At 52.2% G+C, this 19,001-nt stretch overlaps 1 protein-coding gene across 3 annotated transcripts in view; it reads right to left on the reverse strand.

Moving 5' to 3' along the window:
- Nucleotides 1-17,834: 17,834 nt before the first annotated feature.
- Nucleotides 17,835-19,001, reverse strand: part of ADCK1 (aarF domain containing kinase 1) — an 81,089-nt gene continuing 79,922 nt past the window's right edge. For all 3 annotated transcript variants that reach the window (XM_086461961.1, XM_086461959.1, XM_086461960.1), the window contains one exon: nt 17,835-18,148. In XM_086461961.1, coding sequence (XP_086318087.1) covers nt 17,977-18,148 — 172 coding nt within the window. In that variant the 3' untranslated portion in view covers nt 17,835-17,976. The remainder of the gene's footprint in view (nt 18,149-19,001) is intronic.

Consider the following 19,001-nt stretch of genomic DNA (forward strand, 5'->3'; position numbering starts at 1 on the left):
CAGCATCCAGCAGATGCTTCTTGGGTTCATTTCCTGACTCTGCAGGAAGGGAGAGCTAGCCATCGAGCCTGAAGCTGCTTTTCTAGCTTATCTTCAACAATTCCTTTCTATCTACAAACTCTTCTTGGATAGCAGCCTCCTAGCCTTGTGCATACTCCTTCCATCTTGGATATTGCCCCTCTGACACGGTTTGTTCCTCAAGGTCCTTGCAGCTAAGAGAAACCCCTGGCCCATTTGTTGCAGTATCTCCAGCCCCACTAGCTGCACAGCATCAGGCACAAGGAGCCCAGAGAAGGAAGGAAGGAAGGACACAGCATGGGTTTTCTACAGAACCTGAAAAAGTCAACACTGCTTTGAAGGGTCTGTACAAGCAAAAGCTGTTATTTAGCTTCTTGACAGCAAAGCAGGTAGTGAATTTACAGGACTACATCGCCCTCCCAAAACAGTTTTGCCACAATTTCTGTCATTTCACAAAAACTCTTTGCTTCCGCCTTGATGATGACCTTTGCCACTGATGGGAGACAAGGAGGATGTTTGTCTCAGCAGATAGATGGCTTTGCAGATCCAGAGGAATCTGGGAAGTTATTGAGTCACTGACACAGCAGGGGGATTAACAAGAGCACGGGTTATCTTCGTAATAAATACAGCCTGCCACAGATCCACATATCGGGCTGGTAGCTGTGGTCAGTCAGTAAGACCTAGTATTACCCTCAGCAAAAGTGTCAATTCCTGCTTAATAAAACATGGTTTATGTTTTGAGTCTCCCAGAGACTTTTCTACTGCAATCTTCTCCTCACATGGCCAAATCCCTTCAAAGTCCAGGGAGCAAAATAGAGGTGCTGGTGAGCCAACAGGCAGTGGTGTTTCGAGCCTGCGTGAGCAATGCATTGGTGCACAAATGAGGGTGAGGAGGAAAACAGACAGGTAGAAACCTCCACAGAACACAGCACCCTCCAAAAGCCTCAGCACTGCTTTGCTTTTCTCACCTCTTCTCCCACCTGTCCTCAGCTGCCATCACACACATGCCATCCCAGGCCCACAACCTACACACAAGACAAGATGAAGGTCCCCTCACGTACTCGTTTTCAGGCTTGCAAAGAAGTCCAAGGAGAGACACACTATCAAGCATTCAAAAGCCACCACATCTCCAGGATCAGGACTTCCCCTAACCACCCTTCCCTCAGCTTTTCCCCAGGCAGATAAGCAGCGAAATACTTGCCTTTCTCCAGGTCACCAGGTAAAACACGCCCCCTCCTTGGGGCAACATCACTGCTCCTGACTCTGCCCCCTGCCCTTTTCTCCCCTTCCTTCTCCACATCACCCATGTGCCCACCAAACGAGCTACCAAAGCCTTCAGCAGATGCACTCGTTACCTCCAGCAAGAGAAAAAGCAGCCACAACCCAGAGCTGCAATCTCATTACAGTTTGTAATGAGCTGATAGGAAAATATTTCTGCCTGATTAGAATCCTTAATGAGCTCCTGATTATTATGAGTGGAAGGTGGCTGGCCTCCCATTTTGTCCCATCTGTAATGGCAGGACAGCTTCTAGCATCCCCCATGTATTTCTTCCCCTCAGCCCAACAGGAAGAGGTATAGTCACTCTTCACCAACCTATACTGCACCCTGGGAACAGCAAAAGAGAAATACTGCTGGTATTAATATATCAGCCCCTGCTGCAAATCAAGAGTTAAGCTTTCTGCTGCTTGGGAAAAACCTTTAGTCACCAGCAATGTCACCAAAGATGACAGCCAAAGACAGTGAGTCATGTTTTGCCCCAGAGACTGCTGTGGTTGGGGGTTTTAAGACTCTTTAACAAGTGCTTGGAATCAGGATGATCTTTTTCCATTGTATTTTACCTATTAAAAAGTTGTTGCACTCAAGCAATAGGTACTGTCTGGTGATCTCACCAGCAGAGGGATACTGCAAAACATGAGTTTTGAGCATGCAATCAATACTGCACAGTAAGCACAGGGCTGGGGTCTCCCAAGGCAGAAATGCAGCTCAGGTGCTGCCACACTTTCCCCAGATGTCCTCCTTGATGGCAGCCTCAGGAGGGCAGAGAGGCTGGCATAGGGAATGTCCTATCATCCCAAGGCAGATCCCTGCAGGGAGGGCTTGTGATGTATCTGCAAGGCTGTTCTCTGAATCATATCGAGAGTTTTCTCGTCTTCTTTCAGCTCAGGACCACAGAGGTCCCCATGAGACCCTGCCCTTCCACAGCCTCCATGTTCCCCCAGCACTGCAGGCCCACCAGGCAGTGGTGATCAATAGGAGGATCCAGCCTCTCTCCACCCCACACATAAGGTTTGAGACTTTATACCATGGAGGAGTCCTCGACCTTCATCTCCTGTTCATTTGTCTCCACCTCAAGGCCCTTCACTCTGCCTCCTCCAAATTCTTCAGCCAAAACCCTTGCAGCCCTCATTCTTGACTCTTTCTCCAAAAGCCATGACAGCCAGCAGTTCCTCTCATCAAGCTATTTCTTCTTCCATAGTGACCAGCAATGTCTTTTCTCTGGCTTCCCAGCAGTCCTTTCTACAAGCTCAAAAACGAGGCCAACATGTGGGAGGGGACAGGAGAGGTCCAGCTTACCTTATAACACAACTGATGCAACAGTCACAGGCAGCATCAGTTTGAGCGGAAGAAAACAAACCCAAACAACAATTGCTCTGCTTAAATATTAAAGATGGAGCATACCTCACCGCATTTTTAAAGGCCATCTTTGGAGTTTACCTGCAGTTTACTGGAGCAACTGAACTATCTTGGGATCTGAGATGCCTCATATAGTCTTGGTGATTCAACTCCAGCCCACACAACTTAAGTTCCCAAGATGATCTGGTGATGTGACGGAGCCAGGTGACTCATATGACCAGGAGGGCTTGGACAGGACACACTAGTGACCACTGTGACTCAGTCTTTGCCATTGTTGTATCACAAGGAATGGCTGGGCCCAGACAGACATAGCCAATTGGTTAGTCACTGTGCCCTGCACTGGTCATCAAGGTAAAGGTTTCAAGGTACTCAGTAATTATTGAAAACAGGCACAGTTGCATTAAATGTAAATACATACATATATCTATTTATATATGTTAACAGAAGAGACAGAAACTTTCTTGTTGACAGTTTAAATCTGCTCAAAATGCAAGTATGGAGTAGGAAGAAACTTCTCCAAGTCTTAAGTATTGTCCATTTCTGTGGCTTTTCTACCTCTCTGTGGGCTAGCCATGATAAACTACTTTTGGAGGCTCCACAGACTGGACTAGATGAAGCATTGGTCTTATCTGGCCATTAAGATTCCAGTTTAATGTTAGAAATTGTGGCTTTTAATTATGACTAGTGTTAATGTTTTAATGACCTTTTTCCATTCAGACATCACCATTGCCCTTAAGTCTGTGTAATGCCAAATGTTTAGGGCATGTGGTTTGTCCTTCCAGCAAAGGAGAACTAGGAGATTTGTGCCTGGGAATATTTTCTCCGTATGTGCAGCCCTGGAGCAGAGGTGGTGAAGAGCCTGCAAGGGCTCTGTTGGGGCCCTCAGCCCAGGACCATTGTGGATTTCCCCTTGAACCGACATTAACAAAAGACCAAAGCAGAGCAGCAGCGCTTACAAGGCTCTCTCTCTCTTTAGGGCTCTTGGCTCTGCCCCAAAACTTGCAAAACTCCCATGCCACGTCACATCCTTCCACGGCCAAACGTGAAAAAAATAACTTGAAAGACTCTGTGTAGTGGGATCGTCCATTGGCACATGCCTTAGCAATATAAACATATGCTGTCTCTTGACACTAGTTATACATTTTTTGACTGAGGCATTAATACTCAGCACTTTTAATCCATATATATCAAAGCACTTCTGTGGAAAGAGAGATACTGTGCAGGCTGGTAGGTGCCTAAAGATAACCCGTTAAGGTTTGGTAACAGTGGCTAATTTACTTATTGACCCAGTTGAAGATGTACAGAAAAGTGGCAAAACCCTTTGCCCAACATGCAGTTGGTTTGGTGTGAAGCCCAGAATGGCTTCCCTGGAGTAATGTAGTGCAGAGTTCAAAAATATCTTTTGTGAATATGTAGTAACACAGAGCTGCCTTTGTAAGTTAAATTCTCCTGCTTCTAAGTATAGACTCCAGCAGAATCTGTTGTTTGAATCTGTAAGGCATAAAATACCTGCCTGAGCACTTCTCATTGCCATCCCAATAGAGGCAATGGGGACAGAGATTAAACAGCACATTCTGCTCTCAGCTTCTCCCATTTGTAACCATGCAGCACGTATTTCTGGGCAGAGGCTGCACTGTCCCACTGTAGAGAGATCCTGGGCAGCTGTTTTCCATCAAACACCATCAATGACAAAATGAGGGTGCTGGTGGAGGCTGAGTCCCATCCTGCTGTAAAACACCTAGTCCTCTTCTGTCTCTCCTAGCCAAGCAAGAGTCCTTGAGATTTTGCTCTATACTTTTATCTTCCCTTTTGCTGCCTCTTCACCTCCGAACCACACTGCTCTCTCTTAGAGCTGGCCACCATCTCCCTCTCCGACCACCATCCATGCTCAAAGCAATTAACTCTGACCCTTTCTCTGGGTCTGTTTCTCTGAAGATTACTGTCTCATGTTTGGAGTGGGTAATCAATCAACCAAATGGCCAGCTGCCACCCAGGGGTCTGATGCAGTCTTTGGCACCTGTGCTGGAAGGTCTCTCTGGCTGCATGGCCAGTGGAGTGTGGAGCATGCAGTGCACTGGGAGCAAAACTAGCACAGGCTGAATTTTAGCATTCCAGCCAGCACAGGCACACATCAACATGAGCACACACATGTTCATACGAGCAGCTCCACAGCCTCAAATCTCAGGAGATGGCCAGAAGAAGAGCCCAGGAATGAATTAGTCATCAGGAGACATCTTGCCTGCTCTCACACTGCAGACCTACCTTTAAATCAGAAGGGGGAACTCTCCTTACCAAAAGCTGGGTAGGGTTTCAAATGACTTACGGACCCTGCATAGTGCTGTTATCTGAAGCAAATGAGAAAGTGAACTGGAACTGAACATTGTGCCCATGCTGAGCCCACACGCCGTGAGCGCACAGGGTGCTTTGAGCCCTGTTCTTGCAGTGCTGCTGGACCAGAGCTGGTGCTCCTGCAGACTGGCGGACAGGCTTCAGCCTGCCGAGGTTAGCATAGCATCTCTTTTCCCCTGCTAACAGCTCTTCACAACACAGGGCCCAGGCCATCCATCCTCTCATGAAGTGTGGGATGGCACCTCCCAGCCCAGTGCTGCCACTGCAGACCTGGCTCTCCACACAGCCCTGCCAAAATGCCTCCAGCCCAACTACTGTGTCTGTCCCAGCCGCCTGCCCAGACTGTGCTGAGGTCTGGGTTACACCACTATTTAAGACCAAACTATTGATCTTTGAAGTGATCTAAAACGCACTCGACATCCCTTTGCAATAAGGACCATCAATAAGTGACATCAGTATCTTTACAATATGGTCCAAGCCACAGCCAGGCCTCCTTCAGCCCACCAAGATGTCTTGGAGAGGCAAACCAAGAGTGACAGAAACACCACTGCACAGTGGGTTTTGAAGGCAGGGTCCAGCAAGAAAAGCAAGAGGGAAATGACTCAGCACATGGACGTACCACACAGTTTGCTCTGGGCTGCTGGGCACGGCCAGGACAGCTTCATGCAGCTGAGATGGGGCAACATTTGCCTTATGGCTAAAGCACAGACCAAAGGGAAGCCGCGTGCCCCGTGCCAATTGTGATTCCTCCCTGCGCCCTGTTTGCCACGTCCCTAGCACCAGCCAGCTGTGCCGCGAGATGATAGCACATGGGCTGTCAGTGCAGCAGAAAGTGGGGGAAAATCAGGCTGAGAAACTGCTTCCAAGTGGGACAAATACGCAAGAAGAGAGGCCAAACAGTGAGATGCAGGCTCCTTGCTGGGAGTAGGGCTAAGCTGGCCAGGCTGCTGGCAGAGGGAATAGAGACCTGGCTGATATAATAAGCCATTTAAGAAGTTGACTTTCCTCTGCTTTTCACTATCTTTTTTTCCATTTCTTTCTTTTATGTTTCTCTTGTTAGTCAGTTTTTTAAGGGGAGACAGCTTATCCCACCAAGCTCCCTGAGAGGAGGGACTGGGCTGTCTGACCCTCTACCAGTTTCCTACTGACAGGCATTTATTCAAATCCTTCTCCAGTTCAACCAAGAGAGAGGAATAGAGATCCCAAAGATAATGAAAGTCCTTTAGATTTAATGAAAATAGGTAGGCGGATAGAGGAGAGAAGACTCTCTGAGTGTCCCCACTGCAGGAGAGATTGCAGTGTGAGCTAAAATACCAAGCACCAGAAAACCTTCATGGGAGAAACCATGCAAATACCCCAGGCCACAGGAAACACATTTAATCCTCCTCTGTGCTCAGAAGGGCACTTGCATCTGGACATGGAGCAGGGAGTCAGCAGGCGACGGAAGCAGGCACAGCCCGTCACGGCTGGATCAGTGGCAGGTCTCTGTTCCTGTGGCCTCTCCGCAGATGGAGGGCACAGCTGCCTGGGAGCAGATGCATCCATTGCACCCAGTCTGCTATCATGTGGATTCCCTTCCTGGCATCATTGGCCAGCGCTGAACAGTGCATTAATGTCCAGGAGTGCTCAAAGTGTTTAAAAGGCCTCTCCATTTCTCACAAAGGAAAGATCATCCTCATCCCTCTTTACATCTGTCCCAAGGAGACTGCATCCTCTATGTTAACGATGCTGGGCCAGCTCCGTAATGAAGCCACACTGTGCCACTAATGCTCCTGTATCCTCTAGGCAGAGCGAGGCCAATGAGCCTGCTCTCTGCAAGTCTTCCCACACCCTCTCTGCAAATAAGCTCATGCCAGGTCACAGCCTGACTCCACCGCTGACTTTGCTGGCACGTGAGTGCCCACCACTTCCTTCAGAAGCCGCTGAACAATACGCACCAGGCTTAATGATGGATGTGACTCTTGCCTGCTCCCTGCAGATTTTCTGTATTCTGCTTGGGAGATTCCATTTCCCCCTCTAAAGGAAGAAGGCAGCAAATGGAAGGGCATTATCCCTCCTGTCTGCACTGAAACATTGGCAGTGCCAGCACATGAAAAATGGAAGAAGCCACATACCTTCCCCTTCTAAAAACAGAAGGGCTAGGATGCTTTCCAAGCCTAGAAACGAACTTAAGGCCAAGGCTGACATTTCAGGGATCGTTGCCAATTAATTTAATGAATAAAATCCTTCTCTTCAGCCATGCTCTGTGCATGCAGGAGAGGAGCCGGATTGTTTTCCTGCCCCAGTTCTGGATAATAATTTTTGCTGCATTCACTCAGAGACATCTGTCTGTTTTCATGCCTGCAGTGCAAGCTGGTGTTGGAGTTGCATCTGCTAAGGAGCCTCTCTGCTCCCTATCCTGGGGGCTATTTCAGGGCAAAAATATCCATTAACTGCTTACACTGAAGCACACACTTAACAAAAGCATGAGCAAAGAACATAATGATGCATCAAGCTCTGCATATAACTCGTACCCGGAGAGACAGAGGGAGCGGTGGTCTGGAGGAGGGTGGATCCTTGTGCCATGGTGCGCCGTCTCCCTCACACCACGCCTGCGCCGTGGCCTGGGCGGCACAGCTCGCTGCCAAGGCATCGCAATGCAACCGAAATCTCCAGCGTGTGCAGTGCCCCCGTGCAGCCCCCGTTCCCTGGGGTGGCTGGGCTTTCAGCGCGGCTCTCCCCACCTGCCACCTGGTCCTGGGGGACACACACTGCCACGAACCCCCGCAGTCCTGCTCCTTCCCTGCCGACCCAAGTCTACATCATGTCCACCCTCCTCTCGCCGCTGCCGAGGCCTGAGCAGCGCTTCCCAGCCTCGTAAGCAGCTGTTTCACCAACCACAACTTAGAGGTGCTGAATAAAATAGCAGTGAGTCCCCACACCTATTATAAAAGAGAAAGGGAGCAAGAAAGGGCTGGGTGCAGCGTGTGTTTCAGGGTGTATGAATGACTGGCAACAACCCCCAAATCTCTGAAAACTCAGAGAAAACAGGAACAAAAGGTGGGAGAAAACCACACAAGCAAGAGGGAGGCAGCGAGGAGAGGGGCTCTGAGTATTGATGTTTGAAAACGGGCTCTTTAAAATGGAAGATAATGACACTGAAAATTATTCTGAGCTTTTCAAAGGCATAAATGACCAAACTGCCTCCTGACTCCTGAATTACATTATCCAGAAAGAACTTAATAGCATGTTATTATCGTTTCTCCTCGCTGACAGGATTTCGGCACTGAAAAGACAAACAAGAAGTGCATTCATAATCGCAACCACGTTCACCTCTGCGAGGCGCTGGCCGCAGCTAATTTCAGGTAAGTGTCTCAGCGGCCGGCCGGGGGAGCCTGGCGGGGCTCGCTTGGCGGCGAGGTAATTGCCTTTGTCACTGACTGAGGGGGACTGGCTGGGCGTCCCCGGGGGGGGCGACCAGTGCTGAAAACCTGCTATACGGGGGGAGAAAGGCACAGCCTAAGCTGGCCAGTGGCAGCTGATGGGGACCTACCCTGCCTGGGGCCAGCTCCGTCAGGTGACGGTGCTCCCTGCCCCAGCAGGTACCCGTGAGGGGGCCAGGGCTGCGCAGACAGCAGCAGAGTCCCCATGGCTGCTGCAGCCATGACTCCGCTGGCCTGCCGGGAGCTTATAAGAATGGGAGCAAGACAAGAAAGGGAGACATAGGGATGTGCGAGGGCTGGGGAATATGAACAACCAACCTGGCCTGAGCTGTCCAGGGGTAGCCCCAACCTCTGGCATTTGTCATGTAGTCACTTTTCATGACCGGCAACCCTGAAGATAGCGGTGCCGCTGATTTCCAGAGCTGGGCAGCCTGGCAAGCCCCTCTCCACCCGCCCCTGCCACCACGTCCCCGTGCCCTGGTTTAGAGGTCACGTTGTGGTCCTGACCAACCCTCGTGCCCTGGCCACGCCCTGGGACAGGTTCTGGTGTAAGCCGGGGATGACCCTGGTGCCACGCAGAGCCATTGTGCCACCGTCTGAGGGACACTGCAAGACAGCAGCTTGCCTTGGGCCATTCCTGAGACCTTTCCTGCGTGTGCCTTGCTTTCAGTGCGTCACTGCAGTCCAAAACACCTCTGTCCCAGGAGGTGCCCCATCTCCTCCTGAAACTTCCCCCAACAGCCAGAGACAGGGCCAGCTGCAGCTATGGCAGGGTAGCACAGGACCCCGGCCTGGAAGGAAAAAGACGGGGAAGGGAAAGAGGCAGAGAGCCATTTCGTGGCTGCTGCAGGGTGTGTTTGCACAGGGCTGCCCAGGACGCAGAGCGTGACCCAGCCCAGCGGGGTCCCCGGGCAGAAGACCATCCCTGCTACAGTGCCAGCGCGTCAAGGCCGAGCTAAACCCCAGGGGCAGCCTTTGCGCAGCACTCTGTCGCCTGCCTGTGATTTATGTCCCAGATTTAACAATATTTCGTTTCAGCAGCCATGCTCCGCTGTCCATAGGCCCCTAAGCAAGTGAAGGGGGTAACCGCCAATAATAACAGCCAGCGCTGCGCTCTGCTGCCTGCTTGCTACACGTGTAGTTGTGATTTTTTTCCCCCCAGGAGCACAATACGGCAAATAAATCACCCTTACCTGCGCCCAGCAGAAGACAGGCTGTGGAGAGAGCTTATGTAGCACACCCAGGGCCACCCACGTCATCGGGATGGGACGCCCCAGCCCATCCTCAGGAGGACGCTCCAGGAGAGGGACCATCGGAGGACCCACTCCCATAGCAAAATTCAAGTGCTGCCAGCGATAGGGCACACGGCACAGGAGCACCCGAGCAGCTTTGCAGCCTCATACCGTCCCATGGAGGCTCCTCCAGGGCCCATCTCTTGTCCAGCCACTGCTTGGCAGGGAGTGCAAACACAGTAACTAAAAGAAACCATGGGGAGAAGACCTGGGACGGAGCTCCCGAGAGTAAGACCATGGAGCAGTCTCCAACACAAAGGAGTTGCACAAATGGTTTAACCTGGGCAGGATGAGGACTGAAGAGCAAACTGCAGGGAACAGCCCTTGGCCAGCGCGGGCTGTGAGGGTGACCTTGCACAGCCTGTGCAGCTCTCAGTCCTGTTCCCTGGCTTCAGTAACTCTCATTCTCTGGGCACACAATTGAACAGTCAAGTATAATTTCTCCAGGGTGACACTCTTCTACCATAAAACCGAGTGTTCAGCCTGCCGTGCAAAGTTAGCAGCAGCACCACACTTTCAGCTGACTTCCCACACCACATCAATCTGCTTTCCTCCCTGTGTCTTCCTCCAGGGCTCGCTCTGGCTCACACCAATGCATTTTAGGTGTGTTGATACCCCAAAGTAAATCCCCAGCCCACATCATCTCCTTGCCAGCTGCTGCGGAACCGCTATTTCCATGCTGACCACCTGCTCCCAGTGGCTACGCCAATGGGCTCGCCCTGCTCCGATCTATCTGATGGTCCCGTGATGCAGAGGAGCAACTGCAGTCCCAGCACAGACTGGGTGCAGCACAGGCAGCCACGGGACTGGCTGCTCTGTGGTACATACATCTTATATTGCCGAGTTTTCCTTTCAGCTTTATCGGCATGATGGATAGTTTAGCCATGCTGAAATACAAGATAGTAATAACAACGGCCATGATTACTATTTTTCATATTTTCTTTAAGAGCAATATGATATTACCGGACTTCATGCATGTTGCTTTGTTTATTAGCTACCATTTAGTAATCTCTTCCATCTCTGCTTTATTAAAGTTGGAGGCACTGTTAGGCTGCGGGCTGAGAGGAAAGCAGGGGCTCACGGGGCAGTCACAATGGGGAGACGCTTGCTCACTTACATCCATGCTGAGCCTGGAGCTGCAGGCCTGCAAACCACCAGCAATCGTGCACTCTAGACGCAGACGCGTCCTGCTAGGTCAGATCTAAGTCTTCTTCCTTTCTTTGCAGTGCTCCAGAAGAGGCCTTATGAGTGTTATTTATGCTCGTATGTATCAGAGTAGGGAAAAGTAGCCTCAGCAAAAAAGTATCTGAATCGAATGAGAATAAAAAAGAAGGTAAAATAAAATAAAATAAAACAAAATAGTAAAATACCAAAGCTCCTCCCTACTCCACACCACTTATGCAGTCTGGGTGAACAGTTTTTACCAGACCACCAGAAACTGAAGTACCTGGGTTACAGCAAGCAGCTCAGCAGGGAAGCTGTGCAAAGGGCAGCCAGTGACCTGACACTGTGGCTGATGTGGAGCGCCACGGAGGACGGCAAGCAGAGCGGTGCTCTCTCGGTCACACAAGCCAGCCTGGAAAGGCCGTTACCCCTTCAGGAGGTCACCTTGAACTGCACAGGGTGGGGGCAGGCGCAGGGGTGAGCGCTCAGTCACAGCCTGCCCAAGGCTCCTCAGGCACAGCTGCGGGCGAACGCGCAGCGAGGATCCCTGCAGGGGACTGAGACGCGGATCACTACCCTGCGGAAAAGCGGCCACAGCTTTCCGAGCTGGCAGGGGGAGGATCTCTCGGCCGCGTGTAGCTCCCACTACCCTGTGTGCTGAATGCCCTCAGCCAGGGAAATGCTCGGTACTGTCTCTGTGGGGCCTGATTACCATCACACAGAGGTCACGTAGCATCTCTCCAGCCTGCTCAGCTGGATGCAAGTAGAATTTACTCCTGGTTTAAAGCCTGAGGCAGCCACAGCAGGACCCCAGGAAGGCTCACACTGTCTCTTCTCAAGAAGGCACCTTGCTGTGCGGGTTTTGCCCAAGAAGGACCTGAGAGGCAGCTGGCTGATTAAAACTGCAAGGCAAGCTCCCCAGGCTGGCATTTGCCGAGACAGGCAGGCTCACGGCCGAACCAAACGAAAAGAGCCAGTGAGCTCCAGCCTAGGCTTCAGAGCAAAGACGAGCCCTGAGCAGGGATGTTACCTCATGTCAGCACCGACACTGACACAGAGGGAGAGCCAGGAAGGGTGAAACCCAGCTCCAACCTCATCCCACAGCACGGACTCGATGGCAATGTAAGCCAGCCCCTGCCTGCTCTGTGCGTGGCTTCACGAGCAGGCTGGCTGGAGGGGGCCACGGGGCGCCTGTCTCTGCCCTCCTGCTCCGAGGAAGACTCTCACCAACAGGCGACCAGCTGAGCCACGCTTTGGCTGGCCAGGTCCTTGAAGCCTCCCAGGATGGACACCCTCTCCGGGTGACATGTCCTAGGTCTGCACCACCCGCCTGGTGAACTTCATCCGTGTGCCCAATCTAACTAGCCAAGCTGTAACTTGTGGCCGTTGGCCCTTGCTAAGCCATCTGGCACTGCCAGGAGTCTGGCTCTATGGCCTCTCTAATTCCCTTTCAAAGAGTCACCAGCTATTATCAGCTCATCCCTTTGCTTCTTCCTTGCCAGACTAAACAAGCCCATCTCCGTTGCAGGCTACAAGCATTAGGTACTGGCCATGTCGCGTGCCCTCCACCAGACCAAATCCAGTTTTCCAACATCCCTCTTCATCTAAGAGAGCCGAAAGAGGACACTGTGTCAGGCTTGTGCTCAGCAGCATCAAGCAGAGGAGAACAAGTAGCCTTGCTAGCCACACTCTTCCTGATGTAGCCCAGGACATGGTTCCTACTGCAAGCCCATGTTTACCTGGGTCCCTCATAACCCCTTCCTGCTCCTTTTCAGCAGGGCTGCTACTCCATTAGTAGGTTTTCTTTTCAGCTGAAAGGCCCTAGTGACACCTCATGGAGTAAGATGTTAGGGGACGTCACTATCACCTGTATGATGCTTGGAAAGAATTTTTCTCAGAAGGGTAACTAATTAATTACAAATGTCACTCTCTCACTGTCCAGCTCTTTTATAGTCCTGGGCAGCACTTGAGCAACTGCTGGAGGAAGGAGGATGACACCACCCTGCAGGAACCTCGGCGGGGCTGACAGAGGGCAGCCCCACGCCAGCAGGACCCTGGTGGCCCCGGTGCCCTGGTGGAGTGGGGACCCAGGCTGCCTCCTGACCGCGGGCTTTGTACCCACCAGCCCATCATCCCTGGCAGCGTGAGAGCTGCTGGCTGACCGGCTGGAACAACTGAGAAAAGCCCACGAGTCCTGCCTGGGGGAGGGAGGGAAACAGCCACAGGAGAGCTCCACGGAGACAGAGCCAAAAAAAGGCTCTGAATCGCCTCACAGAGCCCGCTGTGTCTCGGCGAGTATCATGCCACGCTGCAGTGGTGCGTGGGGCAGCGGGTGGGGGAACCCTTCGTTGTGCCAGACAGCAACTCGCCTGCCACAGCGTCTGGGTGAAGCTGCAGAGGCCTGTGGCCCGGGAGCCCGAAGCGGGGGCAGCAGGGGAACAGCAGGATCCCCTGGGGGCTGCTGCGCTCCTACAGCAATGGAGACCTCCAGCCAAGCCTGCAGGCAAGAGACGGCTCTTTGGTGCGGAGCAGAGAGCACTTTGCTGGGGACATTGAGGGAGGTGATGAGCAAATGCCCAGGCTCCAGTTGCTCCTTCCCTACACCCCCTGCTCCACCTTACGGCACCTCTATTCAGTTGTCAGAGGATCAGCAGCCCCAAGCAGACCTCGATTTACCCTGAGGGCTGGGAGCCTCCAAAGAATCCCTCCCACCTCCCAGCTCAGCAGTGCCAGCAAATTCCCACTCCCGGTACAGAGCACGGCCCAAGCCTGCAACCCCCTTGTCCCAGTGCTGTTTGTTTGCTCCGTGCCATTTGAAAGACACAATACAGACTTCCCACCATCACCTGGATAAGCACCTCCCCTGAGTGAGATGGGGATGGCCAGAGCTTGGGCTGCAGGGGCAGGAGCCAGCTACAGTCTCTTGCTTCTAGGGAGGAGCCAAGGAAGAAGAAATGTCTGTGTCCCCCTTTCTAGCCATCCAGTTGTCAGAGGATGAAGGGGGAAGGCACTGGCTGCCCTGAGGGCTGTGCCCCTCCAGATATCCCTCTCTCTGCTCCCACCTGAATGCCAGCTGTCCTGGCACAGCCCGCTGTGTGCGATGGCTCCTTGCATGCTCCAGGATCCAGCAGCCTGCCCGCACATTTTTGAACCCAGGGTAAGGGGTGGGGAGAATGGTGCTGGGGGGTCATGGGGATACGCGGGGCGGGGGGGAAGAGCCCTGCCAAGCGATGCATTGGAAGGGAGCCCCAGTGACCTGGGGGAGTCATTTGTGAGGGGAATGACTTTGGCACTGGCCAGGCTGCGCGCTGGTCACGGTTCATTTGCTATGGGAAGCAGGGAGTGATTCATTTGGAAAGCTTCTACGCTGCGACTGCACGAGGTTCACACACCCCTGCGAGATGGCAGAGGGCACCGTGCAGTCTCGACCTGCAAATCTATATGCCACCCACTTGTCATCATTAAAGTTCACTGAATGCGCTAGGTAAAGGCTATGGTGCTTAGCCTGGGCTACTGCTCTCTCTGGCTTTTTCTTCAGCTGGGTATAAAAAAGCATGTTCACTTCATACCCTAAATTCTTGCAGTTTTGCACAGCAACATCATGTACCCTGACTGCCTCAATTTCCACCTCCACCCAACCTAATGATGGCACATTCAAATGCTAGATGAAATGACTGCTGGCTCTCCAGCGCTTCCAAGCGCACTGGGAGCCTTTGGGATGGGAGATGCTCAAGGCTACAATGTAGTATTTCATATAGTAGGAGCTGAAAGTTGCCCATCAGTTTTGCACCTCTGGCCCCAGCTCTTACCCTGCACTTGTCAGTCCTGAGAGAGTTGGTGGGCTCAGGAGTCTGCTGCAAGGCCAACGCTTAGTGCCTGCACCAAACCAGTTCGCTCGCAGCTGAAGCCAGGCAGACAGCAGCCGGTGTGCCGCCTGCAAGCAGAGCAGCAGAGGCTGTGGCTGCTGGTGGCGAAAACACCAATAAATGCAGGTTAGAAGGAGAGGCCAAGTGCACAGAGCTGATTCAGGTTACCCATGTTTGACAACCACAAATTGGGATGAGAAAGTGTCTTCTCAAAACACTTTTAACACATTCACCTTTGAGAGCTTTCAGCAAAAAGGCAAGGCAGGAATGTTAAAGGGTCAGACTCCGGGTGTTTGCTTGTTCTTTCCTCAGGCAAACCCTCACTGATTGACTGTGGGAAGGGTGAGGGCTGAGCACAACTGACAGAGGGGTCCCACTGCTAACACGGAAGCATGCAGCCTCCTGGCAGAGACAAATGACAATAGACAAAGCTCTTCCAAGTACACCCCGCTCTCTGCCTGCTGCACGCAGCCAAAAACAACAGTCTGGAGGGCTGCTGGTTCCCTACCGCTTTTAGAGCCATCACCTTCCTCAGGCAGAGGGACTAGCAGTCATGTAGTCAGATTTTGGAGGGGTGAAAGAACAGGCGTGGCTGAGAGTGGGCTGGGGGCTTGGCAGTCAACGCAAATGCCTGCTGTGGGGAGCCTCTCTACAACACGAGATCCTCTGGAAATGGGGGATACGGCCAGGGCCTCACCACTGGATGACCTTTCATGCACAGATGTTAGCGAGGCCCAGGCAGTGCTCTGGTTGGTATATCCAGACACGGACAGGCAAAGGCATTTGCAGGGGCAGCTACAAGATGAGGCCGTACAGTTGGTGGCCATTGCTAAAAGGGTCTCCTGGACCTTACTGGATGCACCAGGCCAATTTTCTGAGCAGAGCTCTACTTGTGAGAAGAACAAGACAGACCCACCCACACTGGCCAGCCTACAAGCTGTAAGTGCCTACACAAGGCACTGATTCAGCCAGACTGCTCACACGAGCAAGATTACTCATGTACAGGCTGCAGGACCAATACTCCAGGGCCACTATGACTCCTTGTCGACTCAGGAGTCTCGTCACTGCAATTACACTGCATTCCCTGACGCCATCACACAACCCAGAAGTCAGGGGAGTCTATGACCTGTCATTGGACAGGTTGGGGACAAGCTTTGCGAGGACATTCAGTCTTACTGGGGCTTCTTTTCTTGCTCTTAGCAAAGATGGGAGAGCACATTACTCTTGCTGCTGCCCCCATAGTAGGAAGGGCTCAGAGAGCTAACACCAGGGTCAGGTGATTGACTGCAGCAAAAACCCACATTCAGCAATCCCCTATCCACAAATCTGCTAATCACACCCCACTTCTTGACAGCCCTGAGCCAGCCAGCTGTGCCTACACTCTTGTGCAAGCACACAGGTGCTGTCATAAGCCACACGTCTGCAGTCACTAACTCACTGCGCCCAAGCACACCTGCAGTCCGGTACCTTTTCTGGATTACATCCCTTCCCTCTCCCACACAGCCAGCAAGAGAATCGGTTCCTCAGGGACTGACACGCGCACTCACCCACACTCTGCCCCCTGCTTCCCTTTCCATGCAAATGGACTCACTGCAAGTTGGGGCCTCACACCCATGCAGGCTGGGAGACTGCGTGGAAACTGGGAGAGTGCATGGTCTTCTTGTGGCTTGCTCTCAGGCACAGCTAGGTGACTGAGTAACGCCCCTCAGCTTAGCAAGCTTGCTGGCAGTAGAGGAACATTCCCATCCTGTCTTTCGTGTCCCCTTTCACCAAGGCAGTTTATGAGAAAGCTGAAATGATCTGAGCAGTCACCTCTATCCACCCTTCCTGGCTACAGGAATCCCCACAAGCAGCAGGGACATATCCCAGGATCCCAGCTACGTCTCACATAAAGGCGGCCTCTGGGTGAGACTTCCTGGTAGCTGTCCCACAGCTGTGGAGTCAGAGCCATCAGACCTGTCACTTGCACCACTGAGCAAGTGGCAGGTTTTCATCTGAGGCAGGAGCAGTGAAATGTCACAGGCAGCAACAAGGTGAAATGCTCAGTGCGTGGCACAGGGATGGAGACGTGTCACAGATGTGCTGCTGTGCACTCCCACAGGCAGAGAGGAGGCACGCTCCGCGTGGATCTGGGCGGCAAGGAGCGGTGTGTCCTCCCAGCAGAATGACGCCCACTCCTCCATCCCAACACACATCTGACGCAGACCAGAGGACCCAGATGTGGACCAAATCTCTTGGGAAGAGGAAAGACCATGAGGCCATTTCATTTGGCTTGCAAGGAGTTAATCGCGCTGCCTGGCATCACTCACTCAGTGGAGAAATGGAACAGAACTGAGGTCAGAGGCCCAAACGTCACCCTGAGTGCACAGCCAGGCATCCCTCCCCCAAAGGTCTTTGATACAACGCATTTATTTTGCTGTGTGGCAGTACTGTATAGTGCACATACATTACCAGCAGTTTCAGAGCCCTGAGTCATCATTCCTCCTGCCTTCCTTGAATTTCAGAAAAGAGGCAGGACCACTGTCCCCTTCCCCCATTTCACCTGCAAGGAAACAGGCCAGGAAAAGTCCAAAAACACAGAGGCACTTGCTGACACAACTTGAGACGAACCTCAGAAAGCCGGACTCCCAGTCCACCACTGTCACCATTAGGGTCCCCTTTCCCTGGTGCTGAGAGAGGAAGCCCTAGCGCCAGCTCTCCACAAGGTCACACTCCTCTGAGAAACTCTCTGCACACCTGAACAGAAATCAGACTAAGAGACTGCAAAAACTAACATAAACTCTATTGGATTTTAAAGGGACATACCACCTCTGTCTGAGGGTCTGAGAAATGTTTTGGGGCATTCTAGGCAGGGTTGGGATTCTCTTAAATTCTGTAAGACTGTTTAAGAAAGAACCAAGGAGAGGCTTTTGCTTCCAGTGCAGTCCCACTGGAATCTGAGTGGAATTTCTCCTGCTCAGATGGCGAAAGAAAGTACCCTGCCCTTCCTGACACACGGTATCCCGCACCTCCTTTTCCTAAACCATGAAACAGCAGAACTCCGGTATGACTCCACCTCTCAGTGCCACAGAGAAAGCTAATGCTGTAATAGGCAAGGACAGTGTGGCGTGTAATGTGGAACAAGACCCAAAAATAGCCCACAGAATAGACAGAAACAGTCAGAAAGGCAAATGTGCCATGGAGAGCAGAAGGGAGGGAGGGAGCACCCAGGCTTCTCCCACCAGTTCATGTCAGTATGTGGAATGATGCATCCGGCTCAGGAGAGCAATGACCCAGTTCCCCAGCTGGGACCCCTTCAGCCACAGGAAAAGTTCATACAAGTTGATCTGCCACAGGCTCAGGGCTTCTGTAAGTGAGATCTGGGCCCTCCTGTAAAGCGAGTGACTGTTGCTCCTCTGGTACCTAGAATGAGAGAAACAGCTGCATTAGATCCAGCAGGATGCAGCCCAGTGAGAAGGAGGCCTGTCCTACATCTTCAGTGCAACTGACCCTCCCCAAGGGAAGGGAACATCCCACATCTGGAGAACCACCAGCAGTGAGGACACCTAGGAGCAGAGATTTTCTCCAAGTAACGTTCCTGAGGAGCCGGGGACTGCCTTCCTAGCACGAATCCGGCAGAAGAGACAGTTTGCTCCCTTGTGAGCCTGGTTCTCTCCCCACCGTGCATAGTGACCCCAGGCCATGGCATCCTCTGCTTCTATGCCCAGCTTACCTTCAGCTAACAGGAACAGATGCACACTCCTATTGCCTTTCCTGGTAGCACTCATAACAGTCCAGTAATCCTGACACACTGATTCCAGGAAAATAATTCTCTACCTTTCTTTGGAAGCAGAGGTTAACTGGGCTTCGTAGGTCCCTCATCAGCCAGAGAAATAACTGTTATTTCTTCTGCAAGGAGGAGGAATCTGAGGCAGAAGTGCATTGACTCATAGGACTCACAGACGGAAATCACTCGCCCAAGTCCTGTTCCTGGCTTTTAAACATCAGCCTGATCTTCACAGTCAGCCCTAGCCCCTCAATCAGTCTGCGGAAACTGGCAGCACTGAACTTGTAGCTCTTTCCTACCCACAAACACTTTCCAGTGGTGATGTCTGTAATGTGCAGTGAGCCCCTCTCCCTCCTCTGGAGGAGGCAAACCCTAAATCCTTTCCCTAAGGCCTCCATGACTGTTCCCAGCCCCAGGGTGACAGACTTGTCCTCTGGAGAGGCTGACAGGTGCGAGATCAGCACAAACAGAGGCTGAGACGTGTAGCTG

The sequence above is a fragment of the Leptosomus discolor genome, chromosome 3 (genome assembly GCF_034619465.1).
Source record: "Leptosomus discolor isolate bLepDis1 chromosome 3, bLepDis1.hap2, whole genome shotgun sequence".
Lineage (NCBI taxonomy): Eukaryota > Metazoa > Chordata > Aves > Leptosomiformes > Leptosomidae > Leptosomus > Leptosomus discolor.